The 26,269-nt window shown below is 35.9% G+C and overlaps 1 protein-coding gene across 5 annotated transcripts in view; it reads left to right on the top strand.

Annotated features, from left to right (window-relative positions):
- PPFIA2 (PTPRF interacting protein alpha 2) overlaps nt 1–23,066 on the top strand; it is a gene marked incomplete at both ends in the record, with an annotated part of 310,363 nt that extends 287,297 nt beyond the window's left edge. For 4 of the 5 annotated variants that reach the window (XM_084305872.1, XM_084305871.1, XM_084305870.1 and 1 more), the window contains 10 exons: nt 9,765–9,846; nt 11,414–11,614; nt 13,823–13,885; nt 15,324–15,353; nt 16,964–17,139; nt 17,971–18,068; nt 19,931–20,106; nt 20,201–20,269; nt 21,253–21,412; nt 23,008–23,066. In XM_084305872.1, the coding sequence (XP_084161998.1) occupies nt 9,765–9,846; nt 11,414–11,614; nt 13,823–13,885; nt 15,324–15,353; nt 16,964–17,139; nt 17,971–18,068; nt 19,931–20,106; nt 20,201–20,269; nt 21,253–21,412; nt 23,008–23,066 (1,114 nt within the window). The remainder of the gene's footprint in view (nt 1–9,764; nt 9,847–11,413; nt 11,615–13,822; nt 13,886–15,323; nt 15,354–16,963; nt 17,140–17,970; nt 18,069–19,930; nt 20,107–20,200; nt 20,270–21,252; nt 21,413–23,007) is intronic. The other variant, XM_084305874.1, reaches the window with a different exon arrangement.
- Between the last annotated feature and the right edge of the window lie 3,203 nt (nt 23,067–26,269).

The following is a 26,269-nucleotide window of genomic DNA, read 5'->3' as shown; positions in this document are numbered from 1 at the left end:
GGAATAAGAGTCTGAAACACTGTAGTCATCATTTAGTTCCTTTTGAATCCTCACAATGCCTCTTTAATTAGGTTTTATGTGTGCAACTCCAATTAGAACTTGACATAGTGTATTTGTGACTACAAATAATCTGTCCTCTGCAGTATACAAATAGCTGTTTCTAATGACTTTCTTAATTGCACACATTTCAAAAAATGAATCCAATTGGATTAATTAAGGTCTTTTTCTGTGCTATCCATCTAATGTTCCCAAATACTTAATGCTTATTAAACACCATTATATCCTAAATGTACATGATTTTTTTTCTTACAGTAGCTCTGAAGAATATTTTTAAAACAAGTTTGTTTGTTTGTTTTTTTCAATCTTTCCTGAAACTTTAGGAAAATTCAAACTTTGTATTTAATTCCTTCCTTCTTTTTTCATCTCTGAGAAATTATCTGATGTAGTAGGTAGCTTTTAGACTGCTCTTTAGTTCTTCCTTCCTTTCTTGCAAACAATTCTTGATTCATTACCTATTATTTTCTATTTTCTCATTCCAGAGGAGGAGGGAAAGGTATTCAGTGTTCTGATGAAGTCAAGGATTGCACACTCTGGCCACCATGGTTTTCCTTGGTTGGACTGGGTTCTGGTCCTTGAGACATACATAAAGATGTCTTTTTTTGATTACTTTGCCAAACATATTTTTAACCTTTACTGAATAAAAGACTCTTTGAAATAGTTATTCAATAAAAGCTCTTACAATGTTAAAAAGGTATCTTGCTATTAAATTAGATATTAGGGGAATTCTTTCCTTTTGTAGCATTATCAGTGCAAGGATATATGGGTATTTATCTTGCAGAGGATTATTAAACCTTACTCAGAGTATTCTGAGGGTAAAAAAAAAAAATACAATATATTGCATTTGTGAGAATGTAAACAATAATACCTATATTGAACTACTTTTTAAAATCCTGTATTTTTAAATAATATTTTTATCTTTTTCTCAAGGAATTTTTTTTATTCTTTTCTCCATACAATTTGTATTTGCTTTTAAAATTTTTAATCAAACAAAATATGACAAGGTCCCAAGCCCTGCCTTATCTACACAGGTCTACCTATTGCAATTTGAGATTTATTGATAAATATTGATAAAAATCCTCATACATGCAGTTGATTCCTAAACTCCAATCTCTTGAAGATGCAAATACCTTTCCAATTATCTGTTGAATTAAGACTTAAGGGAAGAATCAATAAAACACAGCTGCAGAAAAAACATCTATGTCTTTAGTGTATGTCTGAGGGAAATCATTATCTACATTCACTAAAATAGCAGTTACATGGTTATCATATGAAAAAGCAAAAGCTAGAATTTAAAAAGCCATTTTTTTTCTGCAGTACTTTATTTTTTTTCTCCAGAGAAGATGCTCAGGAAGCAGAGAGATGATCATTGATCCTCTGCTGCTGTAATGGGGGAGACTGGAACAGCCTTCAGGTCCCTTAAGTTATGCCAAGGCAGCTGCAACTTGCCAACTGACTAAAGCTGCCAGAAAATTACTCACATTCCAATTAATCCCCCTGTTTATTTCCGTCTACCCATATCCAAAGGAGTATTCAGAAGGATATGTAAGAAATAGATAGTTCAATAGATTCTGTAAGGTCCAAAATAAAAGGCAAAGGATTTCAAATCAGTCTTCACTTTCTCTTCAGTGGAAAATGAGCGTGATGGATATTTGACACAAAAATCATGAATGTGTATTTGATCCTGATGGTACCTCCATCATATTTGGTAATTGTTTGAGTAGTTTTCTAGTCCTCTATTCATGCATGCCTTCATTGTCCTTCCAATTCTTAATTTTCCTTTCTTAAACTTTCTGTGTATGACTTTGCCATTTGTTTTCATCTGCTTTTCTATTTGCACTTTTTCTCCTCCTCTCTTCCAGCTGTTCTGCTTATCACATACAAACACAGAAACAAAATCTAAGGTCTTGGAACCAGCCCCCTCATAAAATTATTGAAATGAAAGCAACATCTTTTTAATTAATAAGAGCACATACTTTTCACTCCAAAGTTTTCTACAGCTGTATGTACCAAGCATTTTTTATATCTCTGTAAATCATTGGTTAATTGAAACATAATATTCTGAGATATCTGGGGTTCATTCAGTCATATAATTTTCTTTTTATGATGGCAATTAAAGGATGCCAAAGAAAGTTTATTATCGGTGATGGCATCCTGGTTTCTCCTACTTTTATCAATTCTTTTTATTGGTAAAAATAGGTTACCTAGAGGGCAAAACATTCACACCAGTATCACTACTAATCTAGCATTACTAGGACTGCTCAAATTGACATACTGCATAATTACAGATGTTAGTCATCTCTGTGTAGGAAATTTCCTGCCTATTTCAATAAAATAATCCCAAATCTATGTAGTCATTACTACAAGAAATTTTGTTAAAATCTTAGTGAAGTAGATGTAGGAAAGTAAACCTTGGTTCATAGTCAACTCTTAATTTTACTGTGTCTCTGATTCAAATCTGGGCAGCATGCTTTGAGTTGAAAATCTAATCCACATTCACTGTGTTTCCAGATCTTTAGTATGAATATGTGTCATAAATGTGCTGCACTGGTACCTAATAAATAACCAACATCAGTTTAAAGAAAATCTCATTTTGTGAAATGCCTTTGTGAAAGGACATATAACTTCTTTAAAGCATTCAAAGACCAGATTTCAGTAGAATCAAAGAAAGATTTCAGTAGTTATAATGGTGTTATTATTTTATCTATCATATGATTTCTTTATGAACTAGTATATGTTCATTAACATTTATGTGCTTTTTTTTCCATTCATCTCTCTTCATCTCATGAAAAGCATATCTGGGTAAGTTAAAACACCATGGCTGCTGAACATACTCATTTTCAGCACCATGTTTATATTCTATCTTTTGTTATTATTTCTTCTTTTTTTTTTTTCCTGTGAATCTTATATAAACAATCCCATACAGAAAACTGACCCAAATGAAAACTTTCAAAGTATTGAAAGCATACACAAATTCAGGAGTTGCTCCTGCAAGGTTTAACACAGTGGAGTAAGTACTTGGAGATAACTGCCATAAATGTTTTTAAACAAACATATTTTGGGGAGTCTAAAGCCTAGAATTGCTAAGACATTTAAAATTTTATGTCAGTGGAAAAAATTACGACAGTGAATGCCTCGATTAACAAATGCATTTAAGCATAAATTCTGATTAATTAAATCTCAGAGGACTCAAACTTCTAAACATCATAGCAATCCAGAATACACAGTTTCTTTTTCTCTGTTTGAAGCCTCATGCTACATTGCTGTACAGAAATATTTCATTTGTGCATGTAATTTTTCACCGGTATATTTTTAAGCTTGGTTTTTTGATTGTTAACCTGATATAAAATTTAAAATTTCTATCTCTTGGAGCTTAGGTAGAAAATTTCATGCATCCGAAGAGTGTATGAGCTATAACTTTCTGATGGTTGAAGAGACACAAAAACTTGCAGAGAGCAGGCTTTACTACATTAATTTAGAATGTGTGATTATGAAATAGCTTTTTGTCTATAATTAGATTTAATAACATTTAATCAACCTGGGAACTCCAGGTATCTCTAATTTAGCGCACTACATACAAGATTGCAAGGTTATGTATTATGCAAGTATGTTTATTTTACAGGTGTTTTATTATTTTTTTCATAGTAGCTGTCTGTAGATCTAATTTGTTAGACCTATATTAAGCATTCCTGAACATGCTTCACTTAGCTTAATGTACATCTTCAGAAAAAGAATATTGCCCTTCAGCTTGCATACGCTGACAGCGTACACCTATATAGAATAATTAAATCTGCTTTCCTAAGCTGTGTTATGTGGGATGCTGCTAAACTTAAAATTCCTTTTCCTTATTTTATAGATCTAAAAACTTTTATTTATTAATTGTTTCTTGATTTAAGCCTGTTTTCATATTTCAGTCATTCTTTGCTGAAAATTCTTAGTGGGACACAAAACCTTTTGTAAAGATAGAAATGGAATTTTCCCCCTTGTTCTCAGTCTGCATATTAGAGCAAGCATCAAAAAGGAGAAAGAATGAGGAATTCAAATGATTTAAAAGTCAGGTTGCCTGACAGCAAAAGTTGCAACAAAATCTTACTCAGTTTTTAATTAGTGCAGTCTTTAGTATTCAGATGGATCCTTTCAGAATAAATTCAATCCATATTATATGACAATATCAAACCTGAGTCTCATTTCTCCCTACTTCATTTAAAAAAAATATTTACACTCCTGCAGAAAACAAAAAGATAGGAGGTAACTTATTTGCCATAGACATTTAACATAAATATTAATTTATACAAATTCAGGTAGTTTATTTTGTCATATGATGACTTCAGCTACACAATTCTAGCCTTTTTTAAATAGTAAATGGCAATATAAAAGATAAAATTCAAATCCAGCTCAATTCATTAGAAATCCTTTCTCCTGAATTTTGGAATCTTTGAAGGTGAGTACGTTAGTTAGTTTTGGAAACACTGTACAGATGTGGCAGATATGTTTAATCTTACGTTGAGATCATAGGATTACTCAAACAAACACAGCATATTTCGTGTCTACTTCTCTTCTAAAAAAGCAGTTGTGTACCATTTGGTTGTAAACTAAATATTTTAGTATTTTTGATAATGATAATAGTGATAGCAGCAACAATAGCAATAATCAGAGGGTGTGTTGGCAAACTCTTTCATCTATTACCTTTTTGAGAAAATGTCTTATGAGTAAAGGCCATTTCCTAGGATCTAAATCACCCATTGGCCAAAACTTCTAAATACATTTTGCTTGTATTTTACTAGCATGATTTGGTCTCAGTTTCACTGTGCTTCATTCTGAGTTCATCTTACATTCATGGTCACATTTTTACTGAGATATTATAATATACATAATGTAATATCCTTGAGGACTTTTCCTGTGAATCCTCACAGTAAGTGCTATTATTTGCAGAAATATTAAGATCTATGTTGAAATACTGTTCAAATTCAAGTTTCGTCATAACAATGTTAGGACTTAGTTTGTGTACTATGTATTTGAATTATGTATATCAGAAGTCCTAAGCTGTTGTTTCTTGTTTGCTTCATGGGGGGGAGCCCCATCTTCATACAGAAAATTGAATGCTATTGAACGACATAAATTAAGATTTTGTTAACTTCCCACACAAAGACTATTTAAAGAACCTTCTTATTTTTAATAAATTTTCTTGCATTTTACACAATGAGTTGATGAATGCTGCTGATACAGTGCTAAAATTTGCCCTGTGTAAGGGAGTAGTATATAAGAGAGAGAAAATTTCAAGGATAAAAATGTCATTTGGATCTTACTATTTCCCCCCTTCCTCTGCTTCTTTGTACCTCTGATGTCTAGAGGGATATGAAGCATTCATAGTCCTCATGGTATAAGACAGTTACACACTCAGCTGTGGGATGTAGTTGTACCTGGTGCTCAGAAGAGTGATGCTAAAGAAAATGAGTTATCATAAAAGTATCCTTAAGAAGTAATTTTGGGGCCCTAATCAGAAGACAGTGCAGGGGAGGCAAGCCCACGTCTCTGCCACACAACTCCTCAACATGATATGACATGTCTTTTCTTTTCTGTCTTGAGAAAAAAAAAAAAAAAAAAAAAAAAAAAAAAAAAAAAAAAAAAAGAGAGAGAGAGATGAGAGAGAAGACAGCCCATTTTATCAGGTACTCTCTTGAAGACCAATGAGTACAAACATCTCTGAAATTTTGGATTAATGCTGAATAGTCGATGTTCATGAAGTGTCCTTATTTTGCAAAGCCAGGCTCAGGGTAACAATATATTTTAAGTAGCGTATTACAGCTTCTCCCACAATGGAAGAGGATTTTATTCTTGAACAGTAATAATGTCAACTTAAAAAATACAGCTTTAATTTGGAATTTATTCCAACAACAGTAAGTGGTTTAAAGCCTTATCTGCAAAATAATACTTATCTGCAAAAAAATAATAAAATTGAGTAATGCTTAATTAATGTCAATTCTCCCTTATCAGTCTGTTTTCATATGTTGCCAAGAAACTAAATGAGTATGAACGTGATTACATTTTAATTCCCTATCTCCTTACCAATGCAAAGTGGGCACATAATAACATGTAGTACTTTTCTGACAGTTTTAGAATATCCCTACACTTCCTGCAAAGCATCTTCAAAATTAGAGAAACTGTACCATGCTATTTGTTGTCCCTAAACCTTGTCTTTAGAGTGAAAGGAAGGGAGAATGACAAGCTTATGTAGGTTATTTATCTCTTCTTTTTCCTGTGGTCAGTTGTATGGTTTCATAAGGAAAATGGAAATGCAGGTGCCACAGTCAAATTTGGTTTTTCAGCTCAGGAAACCACTGGCTATCCCATAAACACATCAGTTCATTCTGGCTGTTCTAAAATATTTAGATTCTATTCTAGAATAGGCAGATTACCAGATTCATTTTTCTGATTTGCACTATTGATCAAAATACATGTTTTTTCCTACATAATATTTGAAACTTATTTTGATAGAGTGTTCTTTCTATGGTATTACTACATATCAAAAGACAATTTGCTATGACTGACAACTAAATGATACCTCTCTCAGTCAAGAAATAGAAATTCTGCTTTCAGTTCTGGTTTAGAAATTGAAGGTTCAGTTTATACAGATCTCCTAATTTAAATTAAAAAGTAATCACATAATAATGTGCTTTTTTTAAAAAGTAAAATATAATTTAAATAAACTTTAACATTGGAGAGGTGTTTAAATGAAATGTCCTAGGGAAGGAAATATAAATTCTGAAGCATACAATTATTTTCAAGGAAAATAAATATTACAAAAATCCTTTTAGTGTTCCATATCAGTAAGTGAGGCACAGACCTTATGGTGCCTGTATTCCTGTTACATGTCTGAGCAAAGAATTTTAACTTTGCACTAAATATATTTTCAAACCAAAACATTTCTACAAGCCAAGACCCTTTGGATTATGTGTTTATCATACTGTAGTCTTTAGCTATAGCATATGGAGAGAGCATCCCATTTCTGGCCTGGTCTCAGTTTCTTTAGCCAAAATCAATAACTACAACCATATTTTCCTTAGCTGTGTGAGCCTGACTGCTTCTGAATTAAAAGTGCTTTCCTACACTTGAAGCATGTACTTGAGTAATGCTAAACCTCCAAAACAAACCTCAGGCCAATTCAAATGCTGCAAGGTTACAGGGAACTCCATAGAAATAATCACTTCATAATTCCAATATAAAGAAAGTAACTTTTTTATGAAAGTAAGAACTTAAAGTGACCACAGCACCTTGGTTCTTGAGGCCACACAGGGATTCAACACCAAACTGAAGAAAGAGGACAAAAGTTACTCCTGAACCCCTTCTCTGTGTAGACCACATGCCACAGATCTGCTCTGAGCAGAAGATTACCACAAGCAATTGGCCAGTTAAAGAAAAAAAAAAGTGATAATTTCCATTTTTTTATTTATTGTGAGAGCCAGCCCAGCTCTTTCAGCTGTGATGGGTGAAGATAATACCCCAGATAAGGAAAAATCTGGGATCAGGTTCCTCTGAGGATGGTGTCTCCATGGGACTCCAGACTGGAGAAGGAGCTGCTCCCTGAGCTTGGGCTGGCTTTGGGTAAGGAGAAAGTTCAATGGGATTTTGCTGGGTCTGTGCCCTGTCAGGGGAAACTGAGTCTAGACAAGTAAGGAAAGGGCAGCCCCACAGGCTTGTTTCTACCTGAAGACATCTGTGCCAGCTGGCAGTCCTGGTGGTCCCAGGAGACACGCCACCTCCTTGGGGTTATGGAAGGAGGTGCTGCACTGCTGCTGCTTCACAGGCACGCTGCAGAACCATCTCTGAGGGAAGGCTGAACCCAAATTCCTCATCTGCAGATAGCTGGGATGTGGGGATGTGGCCATCTGCTGAGTTTGGCCATGCCTCAGTTCTGCTTTCCTAAACATCCGAGTGTGTATATATGTCTCTATTGGCCTTCACTACGGGTCTCCCTGGGGAGATGGGATTCCCGCACCTCCAGCTACTGAAGGTAACATGACATTTGTGTACCCAGATAGCAAGTCTTTCTCATTTTACTGAGGATTGTGCTGTCATGGAAAGCAAGGGTAACTCTTCAGTGTCTTTGGACAGCCAAGTGGCAATAGATAAGCTGTGCTGCAAAAGATGTGTGGGAGGAAAAGCTAGATAAACTTTAGAAAAGCTGTCAAGTATTTGTAGTATTACATATTACTACAGCAGCAATGTAGAAACTAAAGCAGCTGTCTTCCTATTAATACACAGAATGAGGGATTTAAACACGTATGCAGAAATGCTATTTGAGTTCCATTTTTTACTTAAGCTAAATTCTCTGTCTGGTCCCTTGGCAGTGCATAAATTCTCTAAGCAGTACCTTATGAGTAAGATCTCTCCATCACTTTTATTTGCTGTGATTTTGTAATATATATTCTTGAAAGGCTGCTAAGGCAGTGAAGAATTGCCAAGGGATAACTGAACCACAAAGGCTGTAGTAATAAAGGAGGAAGGAGCAAAATTGAAGCTGTAATTCTAAGATTTCCTTGTTGTGTGGGAATGTAAGCAAATTTTAATACTCCATTAGCATAGTCCCTGTGTAATTTCATTTTTGCTATCGCTTGTTGCCGAGAGCATTCTTTTGTGTTTCACTCAGTAGGAGGCTGCAGAATGTACATTGTTAAATATCAGAAAAAAAAAAAAAACCTCTTGAAGGACTGCTTTTTCTATGCCACCACCACAGTTGTCTTTAGTCATGTTACAAATGCAACAGTAGTCAGTTAAATGTCTGGCCAAATGGTTGAATGTGTTTAATATAGAGCATTTTCTCGAAAGTCTAGCTGACATACTTATACTTTACCAAACATTTAATACTGTTGTATTAGAAGTGAATTTTAAACCTTGAGATTTTTTTTTTTTTGTCACAGTTTTTCATACACACTCTTTGCAGTCTAGAGAAACTGCAGAGGTAGGAGTCAGATTGGTATCCCATCAACTCTGTAAAAATATATCCATGTATATACGTATAAAACTGAGAAACCACATAAATTCTATAAGCATAGAAATATATACATCAGTAAACCACATGGATCTCCTTTTGGATACAAACAATAAAAAAATGGAAGCCACAGCCAATTCATTATTAACCATGGATGGCTTATTTAAGATGAAGAACAGCTGTACACCAGAGACCCCAGAATTGTGCATAGCTGATCTGGCAAGGATAAATGCTTCAAGCACAAAGACTCCATAGACCCTATTGCATTATATCCAAGCTTAGCTCAGGTCTAGAAGACGGCTATTTAGGGCCATTCTGGGTCATTACCAGACGATAGCTAAGCTGGTCTCAGGAAGATTCCCACCGTTTTCTCTGTTCCCCAATGTCTTCTGTTATCTGGGTGGTCCTTCTATACAGATTACCTCAGTTCTCTATTGCTTCAGATGAGAACAGATAGAAACCTCTCCTTTTGTATGTTAGGTGGTTAAAAGGAGGTCAAAAAGAAGATTTAAAAAAAAAAAAAAAAAAAAAGGTCAGGAATAGAATAACGAATACGTTCCAAAATGGGAAGGAGCTGTATTGTTCGTTGCATTTTCTATGCCCTACCAGTAACTGTCATTGCACTTCACTATTGTTACCCTTAACAACAAGGCATGGTTGTAACTATATTGTCCATATGCACTGCTCTGTGTATGTAATGCTTTTGATCTATTTTTAGACATGAACTTCTGGAAGAAGCTCGGAGAAAGGGCTTGCCTTTCGCCCAGTGGGACGGGCCGACAGTGGTTGCCTGGCTGGAGGTAAGCATTAGTCACAGCTTTGAAACAAGTCACATTGGCAGGCTGCTTCTGCACCCTTGTCCTTACAGATTTCAAAAGAGATTATTGGTCTGTCCCTCTTTCCCTGGCTCACTGTGCCACCAGCACTAAGCAGATTTTGACACTGGGTGGTGTGAAACAGAGTCTGAAGATGAAAAAAGCAAGGTAGAATTGCACAGGGGAGTGGGGATGGGGCAAAAAGGACTATCATCACTTGAGCATACCCTACTACTGCACTTGGAATTGAACCCCAAATTCATTAAATCTCATAATTTCTCAGTCCTTAAATATCTAAAAAATCCTAAAACAGGATGGTATGCTAAGGAGAAAAAGTAGTTATTAAATTCTATTTGAGTTTAACACGAAAACTACATCTGCAGAATTTTTAATGAATTTAACAAATTTGTGACTTTGGTCTGTTTTCAAATATAATATATATATATATAATGTTATATATGTATAAGTATATATTATATATTATTATTTTATATTATATATAGTTATATAAATATATAATATATAATATAATTGTAGTTATATATAATAAAATGTATGTATAATTATATATAATGTATATAAATATAGTTCAGATCAGATTATATATATATATATATATATAGTTCAAACCAGATTATGTATAATTATATATATATATATTTCAAATATAATATTGGAAAGGGCTAATTTACCTGCTCTACCTATTTAGCTGGCATCTACAAAACTTCTGCTGCGTGTTGTAATTTCAGGTTCCAAATGAAAAAGATGAAGTGAAAACTGCAGAAAACTGCAGAAAGGCAGTTCAAGTGTTCAAAGATGACCTTCAAAAATTAAATTATATTTTCTTTCCAAAACAAACAAACTGTTAATATTAGAGTATTTGTTAATTTGGCTACTAATGGACTTTTTCATGACAGTTTGACAGTTCTGTAGGCAGACTTGTATCAGTCAGAAACATTCACTATTACAATCAAAACTGTGACGTCTAACCAGTATTTCCAGCAGCAGTGTGACGCTGTACCAGACTGTTCCCAGATTTCCAGTAAGCCCAGTCCTCACTGGGTTATCTGCACTGTTCCTGGAAAAAAAATGAGCTGAGAAGGGTAAGATTGTGCCCACAAGTACACCACAGGGACTCACATGAAAAGAGAGAGAAAGCCATTTTAGTAGAAAAGGGGAAAAATGACTTAATCAATTCTTCTTAGATTGTTTTCTATATATGACAAGACTATCAAACTGCCAGTAATACTGAGTTGTGCCAAGATTTGCTTGTTAAAGGCACAGGAAGGGAGGAGCCTATGTGATAGAGAAACAGCGGTAAAAATTATCCAAAGCATCCCTTGCATTCTGGCTTATAATAAGAGCAACAAAAAGAGTTCATGTGAAGCCATGGCAATGGTTCTAAAACAATTTCATTTTAATAAATAGTATGATTGTTATACTAATTTATGTGTGTTACCATGCTTATTCAGGCTGATAGTTGTCTCAATGATAAATTTCATGAAAGAAATTAAGCAATTCCCTTGAAAAAATGTGTACTTTATCTCAACAGCTCTGGCTAGGAATGCCAGCTTGGTATGTTGCTGCCTGCCGTGCCAATGTGAAGAGTGGAGCTATTATGTCTGCTTTGTCCGATACCGAGATTCAAAGAGAAATTGGAATCAGCAATCCTCTTCATCGCTTAAAACTCCGATTAGCAATCCAGGAGATGGTATCGCTCACAAGTCCATCAGCACCTCCAACATCCAGAACAGTGAGTCCTGTTCAGCTAGCTTCTTCTTTCCCACTTCAATCTGCAGGAGTCTGCAGAAAGGCTTTTGTAGTTAGAGAGTGACTCTGGCAACACACAATTCACAATCAGTGTGAACTGTCTTCTAAAGAGTTGGAAGTACTTGTTCATCAGTCACTCGATTGTTGGTCGCTGATATTTTTCCTTTAGCTGATACCTTTTTTTAAGATGTGCTTTTGATTAACCTTGATGTTATCTAAATGATCAGTATTGAGCACCTTATTTATAGTTTTACCTGTCTTTTACTTCCTTCAGGTCAAATCTCCCAACCAAATCAGATTGTGTTTCTCTTCTTTTGTTGTTTATCATATTTTTGTTTGTGGGATGGGGTAAGGCAGGAGAAGGAAGAGGTTATTTAGGAATACAACTATTCTGAATCTTGATCACTTTCCCCCTTTTTGTATCCTTTCAAATGTTTTCCAGTCTGAGTTGGCTGCTTTTAGGTTCTTCATGCTTTTAAGAGAAGCAGTGATTGGAAGTGTGAGGGCAGAGCATGGAAGGAAGAAGTAGAGTGTGTGCATTTGGTGAGGAAAGGGGAGAGAGTAGAGCAGACGGGAAAGAAGCAAGTAAAGAAGTAGAGAAGAAACAGGTTTGAAAGGAGTGTATAAAAAAAAAAAAAAGGCATGAAAGTACACTGGGGCACAGCAAGAATATATGTGCTGCAGATAAAAGCACCTCCTAATGGAAAGTGAAGAAAAAAGAAAAAAGAAAAACAGGCAAACAGGCCAAACTGATGAGGGGAAAAAGAAAAAAGATACCAAGAGGGTATCTTATCAGTTTCATGCTGAGAGGCTGATGGTGACGACTATGAAAGAAGCAACAGAGACTGAAACAAAACAAAACAACAGCAACAAAATGTTATAAAAACAAAAACAAAAAAAAAAAAATGAGGCTTGATTATTGGAAAACATGGTGTAGGAGTGAAGGACAAGCACTAGTACTGTAGTTCAGCCCGGACTTCTAAATAATAATAATGTGATAAGTAATGATGATAAAACAATGTTAATGCTACTACTAATAATAATAATGATATTTATATTCTGTGATCTGTAATCTTCATGGAATTCATGAAGAATCTTTTGGAGGAAATGAGAATTGAGATGCATTTGAGGGGTTTAGCAATAGATCCAGAACCTCTGAGCTATATAAGCAGTTGAGAAACTGGGCAAAAGGACACGAATTTTCTCATTGACTGGCCTTTCATCCTAATGCTGCTAAGATCCTTTAAGAATATAGTTCACCATCCAATTCTTTCTCTGCACAGAACTGATATGTATGTCCTAACCATGCTAACATCATGAATTGTAATGCTGGTGTATATAATAGACTCAACACAGCGTTGAATTACTAAGCAGCTATTTACCAAAATCCATTTTGACTTTAATGTTATTTCAAAGCACAAGAGAATTGTCACTTATGAAATAAGAAAAGAGCACATATGAGCTAGAAGCACTGGGAATAATTTTGCTTTGCTCTTAACTTCACATTAATTAATTGGCAGCACAATGCTGCACAGCCCTGGACTATGCATTTCTGAATTCCAAGTCTTTCTGCCTCCCTTCTTTCTCAGGAAAGAAGTTAATTTACTGCAGCTCTCAAGAAAGCACAGCACATTTCACCTTACGCACAGCAGGCTTCCACACCCCCTCCCTGCATCATCTCATTGCCCTAGTAATGATCTGACTAAAAACAATACAATGAGGAAAAATAGTCTTAGAAGTGTATTCTCTTGACGTTTTTGATTCACAGAAATGTAGGGGAAGCAATCATTATTTAGATTACAATATGAGCATGTGATATGTGCAGAATATTTAGGCTGGAAAATCTTTGAGAAATGAAGCTTACCTCCAGACAGAGCTATGACCTAAAGGTTGTATTTGCCCCTTGCACGTGAAACACAGCTTTAATTCTTCTTTTCCTTGTGACTACATTCATCCATCAGTCCTAGCTGAAATATTCCATCATGTCTGTTTAGGCTCAGGTGTGTTCTCTAACAAAGATGCAAAACAAGTTGTCTAAAGTTGTCTCTAGTTGCAGCTTGGTAGAGGCAAGATCGTGGTTGTGCTGATGGTGATGCTATACGCTGTTAACTTACAGTGGTGCTGCCTTTCTTCTTTACCACTGCTTACCTAATGTGGATCCCTCCTGCCTCCCTGTGGGCCTTGTTCATAGCCCTCAGGCAATGTTTGGGTGACCCATGAAGAAATGGAAAATCTTGCTGCTCCAGCTAAAACGGTTAGTCTTTCTATTCACATTTATGCATTGTTTCAGTGCTCAGAAGAGAATTAGGATGCATCTGCTTTAACACAGATGCCATAGCCTCTCTAGTCTGCTTCCCAAGAATGACATTAGAAAGAACAGTTCCACCATTTCTCAGAAAAAGAAATTACCAACTGTGTTGCAATCACAAATGTTGTACATAAGTAAAAACAGCTTTGGAGTTTTGCATTTCTTTTTCCTGCCAATGTGAATCCTCATTTAGTGAAATGAAATCATTGCAGTTTCAGGTGCAACATTTCCCTGGTACCCCTTCTAAACATAATTTTGTATCTGATGAACCAGAACAAATAAGAAAAGTATTGAGAAATGTGCATAACAGAACTCGGAGTTTTCACGAGTTTTTCACATGAGTCTTTCATGTCCATACTAGCATAGTTGTGCTCTTTGACTTAGGGTGCATGGAGTGCATCATTTCTTTATTTCGTTTTATCAAACCTCTCCCTGCTTCAAGGGACACATAAATATTAGTACATTTTATTTAATTGTTCTGACTTTTTTCTTTTCTTTGAAACATACATTATTTTGGGTCTTTTTTGTTTTTTTAGCAGTCCATTAGTCCATAACAACTCCATAATAGTGTTTATAAAACATGATGCAATGCAATCCTAAAATGAGATGTCTGAAAAATCTTTAATTTGGAAAACTTTACAGTCAACTTAACCCATAGATGGTGAGAGAGGCTACATTTTAATGCAGTAAAAGCTAAAGTGAAATTTTAATGCAGTAAAGAATACTTACTTCATAGAAATGTATGCTTGCTGTATTTTCTTTTTGCTTCTGTATTTTCTCATGAACATTCACGAAGTAGATTTTCATCAATATTTTTTTTATAACCAAGTTACTTTTCAGTTTTATTGTTGATGGTAAAAACAAATATAACAACCTTGAATGAGCCAGAGGTAGAGTTGATCCTATTTAACTGGTCAGCCAGAGCAATTTTTTTTTTGTCATAAAATTGCTGTGTGGAAAGCACTTTTCAAACCATTCACAAGAACACAGCTTTGTATTGTGAACATTGTGAGATCTAACTAGCAATGGAACATGACATTTATAATATCCAATTTGGGGAAGTAAATGATTGTGTTTTGATTGTGAAACCATAGAAAGTGTTGGAGATTATGCTGTAAAGTTTCACCAAGCTATAAAGATTTTCTATCTTGAAAAGAGCTAGATTTACCCTCCTAAAATTTTATAGTTTTAGTCTTGTAATTCTTCAGATAGCTCATCCCAGGGCATTGCTGGTGACCTGAGTTCCAATATTTATGAGCACATTCTACATGTATGTTTTCATTTGTAGTAAGTTTACCATATGCATGAAAAACACATCTTCTTTATAACTCATTTTTATTGTCTTTTTACCTGCTTTACTAATTGCTTCCTGCTGATAACACAGAAAGAGTCTGAAGAAGGCAGCTGGGCTCAGGTATGACTCTTTCACGTTTTATTTATTTATTTATTTATTTATTGAATTAAAAGTTAAAAATAACAATTAACCCAGTACCAGTAGGCAAAAAAGGAGTATGGTATAGTGGTAGTATCTCGTGAGTGAATTGCAATGTGTATGTTTTAGTATTTGTCAATACAAAAACATCTCTGGACATACTATAAATATTTTTCTTAAAAGAAATTGCAGTTAGCATATACAACATAGTGTTTTCAGGGGCCTCAAAACAGTCTTTTATTTTACATGCCCAGCGATTTTGTTAACCTCCCAGGATTAAAGAATCACGGATTAAAGTATCCAAAATAAATAGCTACAAGTATCTTGATATCCAGAAGGCAAGTAGTTTAATGGCCCAAAATATTCTGAAAGAATGAGGGCATTTGGACTAACCCAAATGCTGGCATAAAGCATTTGCCAGTCATATCAATACAGGAGACTCTGCCCATGCATTCTACTTGGAGGATTGTTGTCCTCTGAATATGCGCAAACGTGTGCAGTCTCACTGTCTCTACTTACAGCAAAGCCTCAAAGTCTCAAAGGACGCTTGGCAGTTTTCCTGCATCAGGGCACGTACAGTAGAATCAAAGAATCATTTAGTTTGGAAAAGACTTTTAAGATCATCCAACCATCAACCTGACCTACCACATCCTGTCACTAGGCCATGTCTTTTAGTGGCACCAGTAAGGTCATAGAGGTAAACATGTTAGGTCCTTTCCTTATATTCCTACATCCTATTATGCCCATGTTTTTTGCTTGTTAAGTCCACAGAGACACAGAAAGTCTAAGTATTCCCAGCTGGATATATTTTAGAGATATTTTAGAGATAGATTCTACCTCTCAGCTAAACCAAGAAAAGATTATCTTCAGTTTTGAGAATAGGCTAACAAAATATGCCAATTTAGGGAGGAGTCAACATTTCTAAAATTACACCAGATGTTTTTAGAAAAAAACAGAGGCACAATTGTATAAATCATACTCAAGTATCCGTCTACAGATTCTCTTGTATAATAAGAAATAATATTTTTCTTCTTAGCTGGACTATCAAATATTTAAATTCTTAAATTTCCTTCTCTCTCTGTATAATAAATAACACACACAATCTTATTGTCTTTACTTATACCTTTCCTCTTCTCTTCAAAATCTCACAAGAATGAGAGATGAGAGGACTGTATTTTCCCCCACAGAGAGTATACCTAGCTTGCATTGCGTTATCCTTCAGTCTATGACAGGAGACACACCAAAATAAAATAAAAATTTTAAGTAGTTAGACTTGAAAATCAGTTTTGAGAACCACCCTCTTAGGGATGTGTTAATCTTGCAATTTATGTGTTCTTTATTCTGTTAAATTGTAATAGTGCTGAAATAATTGACATCAGTATGATATAAAATGTATCTATTTTTTATCTTCATTATGTGAACCATATAAAAAAACTCAACATTTATGTGTTTGTTTCACATTTATTTTTCATTGCCCTCTTAAAATCTCAGCTATGTAGTATAGTAGCTTCAGGCCTAGCTTCTATAAACTTCTGTAACTTAAGAAATGATCTCCCCCTTTTTTTTTCTCATTACTTTTAATTTTTCTGTAGACACTGGCTTATGGTGATATGAACCACGAATGGATAGGTAACGAATGGCTCCCCAGTCTTGGTTTACCTCAGTACCGCAGTTATTTTATGGAGTGCCTGGTCGATGCAAGGATGTTAGACCATCTGACGAAGAAAGATCTGCGTGTGCACTTAAAAATGGTGGACAGCTTTCATCGGTATGTTTGCATAAAGACTGCACGTATAAAGCCTCTTGTGTGTGATGCGGTGCTCAGTGCTGCACAGAATAACAGCACTGGCTATTTGTTGTTCTGGCTTGGAAAACTACAACTAAAAGTATGTGTTAAGTGTCAGAAACGTGATGGGAGGTACAGCATCGCAATTCTCTCTCGTAACTAAGGTATTTGTATGGATCACTTCATTATTAGCAGGGAACCATTAATGTATAACTAAAGCCTTGACAATACAGAACCACTAATAATTTATTAAGCGGTTTAAAGTATCAGAAAATGGCAGACTAACATCTGAAGCCCTGAGATCTAGCAGTAATGAAAAAATATTTTGTGTAGTACTTAAAGACCGTTAACAGTACTAGCAAATTGACAGTTGCTCAGGTTACCAAGGGATATAGCCAGAAAGCTAAATTGGAAATATAGAAATAAAGGCATTTAGACTTTAGGAAATGATGTTTATGTGACAAGGAGTGGATTTTGTTAAATTTACTGTCTGATTTGACACCTTTTGAGGACTGATCTGACAAATCATTTCACTGAGCTCCCAAGGGCTGACCTTTTCTGAATACAATTTTTAATGTTTGGGGTTTCTTACACTAGAACATATATTCAAACATTTTCATTTTGTTTTTGTCCATTTCATTTTTAAAGTCTGTGGATTTTTTTTAATGATTTCACTTTCCTCTCTTGCCTCAAGATTTACTAAATTAGCACCATAAAACACCTCATGTGACATGCAGGAAATACATCCTAAATATGTTCCCATCTTCAAAATTTTCTTTATTAACTCTGTAAATGTTTCTCTTTAAATAACAGAACAAGCTTGCAATATGGAATCATGTGTTTAAAGAGGTTGAATTATGATAGAAAAGAACTGGAAAAGCGAAGAGAAATGAGTCAGCATGAAATAAAAGGTGATAGTTCCTGGGAATGAATACTGAGAATGTTTGTTCTTTTGAAGCTTCACACTATATTAACCCCTTGGCATGCCATCTTAGCAAAGCATTTAAGCATGTGCTTTAAATAAAACTTGCATAAATCCAGCTGCCTTCAGAACACAGAACATCTCCCTAAATTAGGCACAGTTAAGTACTTTGCTAAATTGGGTCTGCAGTTCTGAAATGTGGTTTGATAGCTTCCTTTTGCTAAAATGGATTTTGGTGACAGACTTTATCCTAGCCTCTTTCAGTCTCAGGAGGAGGCCAAGCAGCCTGCAGCTCACTGGGACATGTGGGAGCAGCACTGGGACATCGGAGCACTCAGGGCCCTAACACTATGCTCCTGCTTTTTGAAGCGTTTTGAATTTGCCCTTGATTTCTTACTTCACAATGTGCATCACAGAAAAGGTTGCTTGGACGGGTGGCCACTGAGGCAGCTGCTTGATAAATATAGGAATAGCTCCTAACAGAACTGACCTTACTGGAAAATCTAGCAGCTGGTTTAAAAGTATGTTCTGTGCAAAGCTCCCTAGAGCAGTTGCTGTCTCACTGCACAGTTCATTTTTCATGTAGCAATTAGGGTTGTTGTTTTCTCCCATTGTCAGAAGTGAATCCTTTGATTCCTTTAAGCATTTCCAGCTCTTAAGACTGACAGTTAACACCTTTCAAGCACAACCCTGGTTAGAAGAGCTTAAAAGGAGGAAATAGAAGGGTGAATAGCTTCAGGGAACGTGCTCTTTTGCTCAGAGACATGGAAATTGGGCACAGAGGCTCCCGTGGGGATTTGGTTATTGGTCTCGGGTCCTAGCGTTGCTTCAGAAAGGTAATAACCCCCTTCCAGGCATTAGTCAGCTAGACGTGGTGCCAAGCAGGATTTGGTCTCACTGATCCCTGTCTCCCTCACTGTGTTTTAGCACATCCTGACTCCAAAGTTTGGCATGCTCTTGGTCAGGTGATGGCAAATGCTGCTCCTAGGAAATGCTACCTTAGCTGTACTTCTGCAAAGGGTTCAGGAACAATCCCCATCACTTAGCAACACAAAACACAGCATTGCATTTCCCACTCACAAGTATAGAGATCAGTGTGAGTGATGTTCTTTTAATCTAACAAACAGGGTAGGATTCTTTTTTTATTTATTTAGAGAAAAATCCTCAGTAATTATTTCCAAGCTCATTTTGTTGCCTTAGCTTCATAATTGGCACGGACCTGAACCACTCTACCAGCCTCCAAAACTAAAAATAGTTTTAGTCTAAAACTGTGAACTCCTCGTTTGCTTTCTGGCATGTTATAAAATAGTAGGTGCTGACCTAACTCTAGAAATGTTTAATACAAAATTCTCAAGTGAAGCCTTGAGGAATTGTTATTTCTCCTGTGCCCTTGCACAGTTAAACTGTAAAATCTTACCTAAGAATTGAAAAGAGTTTGGGGGGTGTTAATTCCACCACTGTCCTTTCCTGGGCTTCTTACTTTCTGTTACTCTCTTGCTTTAAGTTCATCTGTCTGAAAGTGAGGTGCTTTTATCAGAAAGTCACAGAGGCTCTTATACCTGATAAAGAAACGGAGACGAGGTATCTAGAAGAGGTGGAAGGAATTGCGTTCTGGAGATGCCCTCTGGTGGCACCTCAGAACCAATTCAGAATAAACATTTAACATGAAGGTAGCTAAAACCACAGTTACTCCCACGCTTTAGGGTTTGGGGAGATGTTGAAGCCATCAAAGCTATATTAATAGTTTCCTGGTATTCCTCATACTAAATTAAAGCAGTATGAATGCATGCACCTATATACTTTGGACACTAGCAGTGACCAGGAGACTGAAGCAGTGTTGTGTCCTTTCAGATGTGTTGGTGTGGAGCAATGATCGAGTCATACGCTGGATACAAGCTATTGGCCTGCGAGAATATGCAAATAATATTCTAGAAAGTGGTGTACATGGTTCACTTATAGCACTGGATGAAAACTTTGATTACAGCAGTTTAGCTTTACTATTACAGATTCCAACACAAAACACCCAGGCAAGTTTGCTCATGCTACTTCTGGTTAATCTGTACCCACGACTGCCATTTATCCCTCTTCAACCATTTTAATTTTTTACTTTGGTATCTCTAGGCACGGCAGATCCTTGAGAGAGAATACAACAACCTTTTAGCACTAGGAACTGAAAGACGACTTGAGGAAGTAATTAATTTTATTTTAAGTATTTATTAACTATCATAGTAAAATATATACATTGAATGCAATGCATGAGGACATGTTAATTCATATATTGTTCAAAAGAGCCCATTACAGGTATTTAAAAAAAGGAAATACCAAACAAGGTATTTTTAAAGTGACCTCTGTATGGCTACGTACCCATATCATTTGGGGAGCTAAATTTTGTTCTGCACTCTTACCTTAAGATGAACACTTCATGTAGAGTTAAAATGCAGAAAGGAGTGGAAGATTCAATGACCAGAGTGTAGGGAGGTGTGTGGAGGGGGTGCCTTATTCCTTGGGATACTTACACCTTTTTAAATATAATAATAATAATAATAATAATAATAATGACAACAAAAAAGAAATAAAGTGTTTTGTTTGTTTGTTTATTTGTTTTGGGGGAGGTATTTTTATTTATTTAAAGATAATCGATGTATCTTAGAGTGGGATTTGGGGCAGTTACCTCAGATGGGGAAACCTAAAATCCACCTATGTAAAATATTCATCTTAAGGTAAGAGTATGTCACACAAATGTTCAAGTTCAAGGAGGAACAAAACTTTTAAGAATGTGATGAATATGCCTATGATTCTGTGTATACATGAGTGTTTAACTCTTTATTAGCACTTTATATAAGCTTCCTAATGCAGCAACAAACAACTGCATCAAATACAGTAACAAATCACTGTATTTGGAAGAGAACTAACTTCTAGGTTCTGCTTTAGCAGAATCCTCCAGTATATCAAACCACCGAGTTAAAGAAAGCTTTTCCACTCTAGCATTTAATATTTCTGAAGCATTTACTCTTATAAAAGTGTCTCAAATGAATTGTAGTTACTGGATGCAGTGCAAGAAAGCAAGGCATTTGCTGCAAAACAAATTTGACAGTGAGAGAGGCAGCAGGCAGCCAGATTATCAATCACAAACGTCATTTTGCTTTATCCAATACAACTCTGTGTCTTGACAGAGCGACGACAAGAACTTCAGACGGGGCCCCTCCTGGCGACGACAGTTCCCTCCCCGCGAGGTCCATGGCATCAGCATGATGCCCGGCTCCTCCGAAACGCTGCCAGCCGGGTTCAGACTAACCACGACATCAGGGCAGTCTCGGAAAATGGCAACTGATGGTATGAAGTCATTTTTGCACTTACTTCTGAAAAGCAAGACGTTTATTCTAGTATGCTAAATTGACTTTTAGTGCATGTTTGCCCTGCAATGGAACGGCTGAGTTCACCTACCCAGCCTAAGGAGGCTGGGAAAGTAAAATTAGGGAATGGAAAATTGATTTTTTTTGTGTTTGCTTCAGGCTGTTAGGGTGCAAGAAAAACACTCAGAAAACGAGGAATTAATTTACTGACATGCATCTAGGATTACATACAGTATCTAAGAACCTTTCTCAGCTCATAAACCTCTCTACTAGGTGGAGTTTATTTTGGAGGATGAACTTACAAAGGACTATCATTTTTATTTTCCTACGTGACTTTCAAACCATCAAATAACTGAAGTTGCTAAGAACTAATACCAACCAGCAGTTAAGAAATACTGAAATTCATATACTAATTCTGTTATTGTAGACTTGTTTTAATTTTCTCTGGAAATCCTTCTACTTCTAAAATATGCATTAATTCAGTAATGACTTGAAAAGTATCAAGCAGATCATAAATAATAAATAAGTGAATTTTTAAATTGTTTTAAGAAGGCAGGGAGAAGGGGAAAAATCCCACTGCAGCTATTTCTTCAGGTGTATGGACAACAGAAAACATGTGAGTACACCTGTCAGAAGTTCTGAGAAGTACCAGTGCACAGGCTGTCCCATTTCAAATACTGCTCTTTATTGCCTCATGAGAGAGTTTAGGTCTATGAATAGATTTATATTGCAGTAATGTAATACACAGTAGTGATTACATTTTGTAATTCTTTAACAAAGTTGGCAGGAAAATACAACCATCTAAATTCCATTAAAGTATCTCACCTTTTAAAAATATTACTTTACAATTGCAGATACAGGTTGAATAATTTACTGAGTGCATCACTATATTCCATTGACTCCACTGCTCATGTGCACGCTTTGCTTTTAATCCTGCACTTTTTGGCAGTTTTGAAGTCATAAGACAAGAATCCATTCCAAGGCAAAATCCATGCACTAATAAAGGTGCAAGCTTCCTTGGCATTTCCATGGCCCACATTACTGTAGTAGCTAAGTGGTAGATGTAGTAGCTAAGAACATTACATAGACTTCATCTGTTAGCTTTACTATAAAGTAGAAGATACTATTCCCATTTTACAGATGGGAAACTAAGGCACAGAGGAGATTTAGTGATTTACTGCGGATCTTCCAGATAGTTTATTATTGAGCTGGGTCCAGAACTCAGTAGACTTAAAAGTAGGTAGCTTTGAAGACCTACATCTTCATCCAGAATTGGGCTTCCTATCTTCCAGTGATGAGAACACTGTGGTATTTAAACATCATGACAAGTATATTGTTAGGACTTCTGATAAAATTTTAAATTGTGCTGACTTAAGGAAGGCAGATTCAATAGTAGACCAGACATGAAGAGATTTTGAATGAGTTCTGCACTGCACCATGCCCATATAATGTCAGAGAAAGTCACAGAGCAGTTTAACAGCCATCCTTCCAGTGGGAAACAGACTGATTTATTTTCTTCATGATTCTAAAGAGGTTCTGGTTTGTTTCTTTTTTTTTTTTTCTTGCAATTTGCAGTTGCTTCATCACGACTGCAGAGGTTAGACAGCTCAACAGTTCGCACATACTCATGCTGACAAGGCCTAGCAAAGAAGCCAGCACTGAATTGTTGTGAGTATTCATAAGGGGCCATCATGAAACCTCTTTATGTACACTACACCCAGTATTCTTTGGCATTATTCAAGCAAGAGTCAGCTTGGAGCAGAGGATATAACTTAGACTCACTAAGGCAGCCACTTGATCAAGACAACAGCCTAAAGCTCAGCCCAGGAGACACTATGCCATTCCCTCCCTATCTCAAGTAGCAGGTTCTCTCTGCTGGTGCCATCTTAGCAGATGAGACAGTTTACAGACAACTTTTCAGATGATAGCTCACCAAGCATAACGCACTTGTGTGCTCTCATACTTAGAGCTAGAACAGGGGGGAGATAGCGCACAGGGCACTGAATTTACTTTATGAGAACTTGAAATAGTTCTACCAGGAGCTCAAAAGAGGGAAAAAAAATCTAGTAAAGCAGAAGAGATTTATTTATTTATTTTCTTTAAATGAATCCATATCTCTCATTAAGAACATCAGGTAGCTGAATAAAACTAGGAGAGAATGTCCCCTACACAGAAAATCTTCCAAAGTTATCTATTACAGAAAATCTCATGCTTCCCAAATCATTCAGAAATGACCAGTGGTAAAGAAAAGATATTCTGAGCTGGATACAGCTTTAGATCAGATCTAGTACCAGAGTTCATGTTTCATCTCTCACCACTTCTCTTTTTAATATGGCTATGAGTCTGTTATCCTTCCACAGTTCTGCAGAAAAATACTGTTTGCTGCTGCATCACAAGTTTTACAGGAAAGATTAACATGATGAGCACTTTCATCAATATGGCACCATTTCATGCTAATATTTTCTCAGTAACAGAAGCTTTTTTTTCCATTTAGTTACTCAGAGGAGTTGGAAAGTGTTTTTGGACAGTACCAAAAACCCACACTCAACGTGCTTTGATAGCTGTTGCATATTATAGACAAGACATGCCAGGATCTGCAAGAAAGGAATTGCTATTTCTAGTTTTTACCCAACAAAGTCCATTTTTAGATCTTCAGTCTGGAGAGGCTTGGGATCATCATGATTTTACTAATTCTGGGCATATTCAAAGACCATTAATGAACAGCAAACGTTACCATTGGGAAATGTAGATTGCACAAGAATTCTGCTGATAGCGTCAGCCTTGCTTCATAGATCTCAGAAGACTGCCGGTGTATAAAATTGTCATGTAGTTAAAAAAGAATCTTCAAGCTACCACTAAAAAATAAGCTTTTTTTTTTTTTTTTTTTTTTTTTCTAAAATAGGCAGCTGGTCCAGCTACATTTTTCTAAAATGTAGCTGGTCCTACAAAAGTGATGATGGAGCACAAACTATATCAATCTCCTTTAAGTATGTGTGTGTGTAGATTAGGGCTTACTTTATGTTATGTCAATAAAGTCAATGACAATACTCCCAATGAGTTTGGGAGGCAGAAACTGATAGCAGAGACGTGCATATTTTCTCCTATATGCTCTATATGTTTCAGACTTGGAATGTTGAAAGCAATGATGAAGAAAGTAAGTTCGAATGCCAAGCAATCTAATAGGCCAAAAATAGCACATAAGACAATATTTTCCAACAGGTCTGAATAGTGCAAGGGCAGAAAGTGAAAATGTATATATTAACAAAAATTAACTTACAGTTTTCTAAGGAGTTTATTCTTCAGTAATTGTCTAGAAATGGTAATCCACAAACCGAAGTAAAGTGGCAAAACTTGGCACTGTATGCATATAGGTATATAGGTTAGGTATATTGAGCAAAAAGACATTTACAAAGTTATAAAAGCTATACAAATTATCTTCAAATTCTATAGGAGCAGATCAAGTAGATCAAGTATTTCAAGTGTTCCAAGTATCAGTGATATATGTATCACACAGGCGCTTGTAGTTTGGCCACTGTGTTGATTACATACTGATTTTAAACACTCAAGAATTCTATCAAAATTTAGAGCTAACTTAGATACAAACTGTAAAGGTTAATATATAAGGATGACTGAAACTAATGTACTGCTATTTCTTTTAACTTACCTTAAAGTCCTTTTAGAGATGCAACAAGATGGTGTGAGGTAGAACTTTCGTACATGCACTGTTTATCAGTGCAATTTCAATACATCACCTAGGTTGGATACCAAGTTAAAATTGTTTGGAATTTCAGTAAATTATATAAAAATTACACAGGGAAAATATTACCTTCATTATTATATCAGACATTTAAACTTAAACCAATGACCTGAATTTATCTGAAGCTGTTGAAGGACCACAGAAGACTTTTCAGAATTTGTAATCACATTTCCTGAGCAACAGTGTCTTCAGGGAAGGAACTGATTGATAGTTGTAGAGAAGAGATTATTCATTATAACGTCCCCTGAAATTTTTCAGATCCAGGTCAGACTGGGACCCACCTTGCCTAAAATACATCAGTAGTCCTGTTACTACTGTGACTAAAATATTTGCATGTGGGACTGATTCTAACCAGGCAGCAGAGGAGAAGGCTAGTTTGATGAGCTATTGTTGCACAACAGCAATATAAGAGAATTCTTAGAATAGTAAAAAACATTATGCATGGGTAAAGCAGACTAAAAAAAGAGCTGCAAATGGGTTGCATGTGAAACAATGAGATGGTCTGTGATGGCAGGCTGCAGAATTCTTGTACTTTGCTACTCACATTTCTTACAGAAAATGTCAAAGCCTCATATTTCAAAATAGCTTATTCCAACAATACCAACCAGGTACAATCTTACAGTGTCTCTGGATGCTTCTTCACGACTGGATTCAATCCACATGCTTTCAGGTCATATTTCAGGTATTTTTTAAACATCTGTTGAAACCACCCTGATGAGTTTACATAAAACATGAACTGACATTTTCAGAACAGTTATGTGAACATAGTCCACGTGGCCCAGTTTTAGTATACTCTCAAGATCATAAATAAAGAACACTCAATACCACTGTCGCCTAGCTATTTAATCTTGTAAAGAAGTTTAAGAGAGTGCACATGGGACGGTCCAGCTTTCTGCTGCGGTGGCTGTATGTTTTCCCTGCACTTCTGTCTTATAAAATACTTGTCACCACCACATCATAAGGCTCAGCCAGGACAGTTTCACTGTCACATTGTCACAGGCTGGTGCAATAGCACATGCCACAGTTTCACATTTCTTCTAATGAAACGTCAAGGGGGATTTGGTAAATCAACTGTGAACT

This window comes from Netta rufina (assembly GCF_964035555.1).
Source record: "Netta rufina genome assembly, chromosome: 1".
NCBI lineage: Eukaryota > Metazoa > Chordata > Aves > Anseriformes > Anatidae > Netta > Netta rufina.
This window is presented reverse-complemented; position numbering and strand designations above follow the sequence as displayed.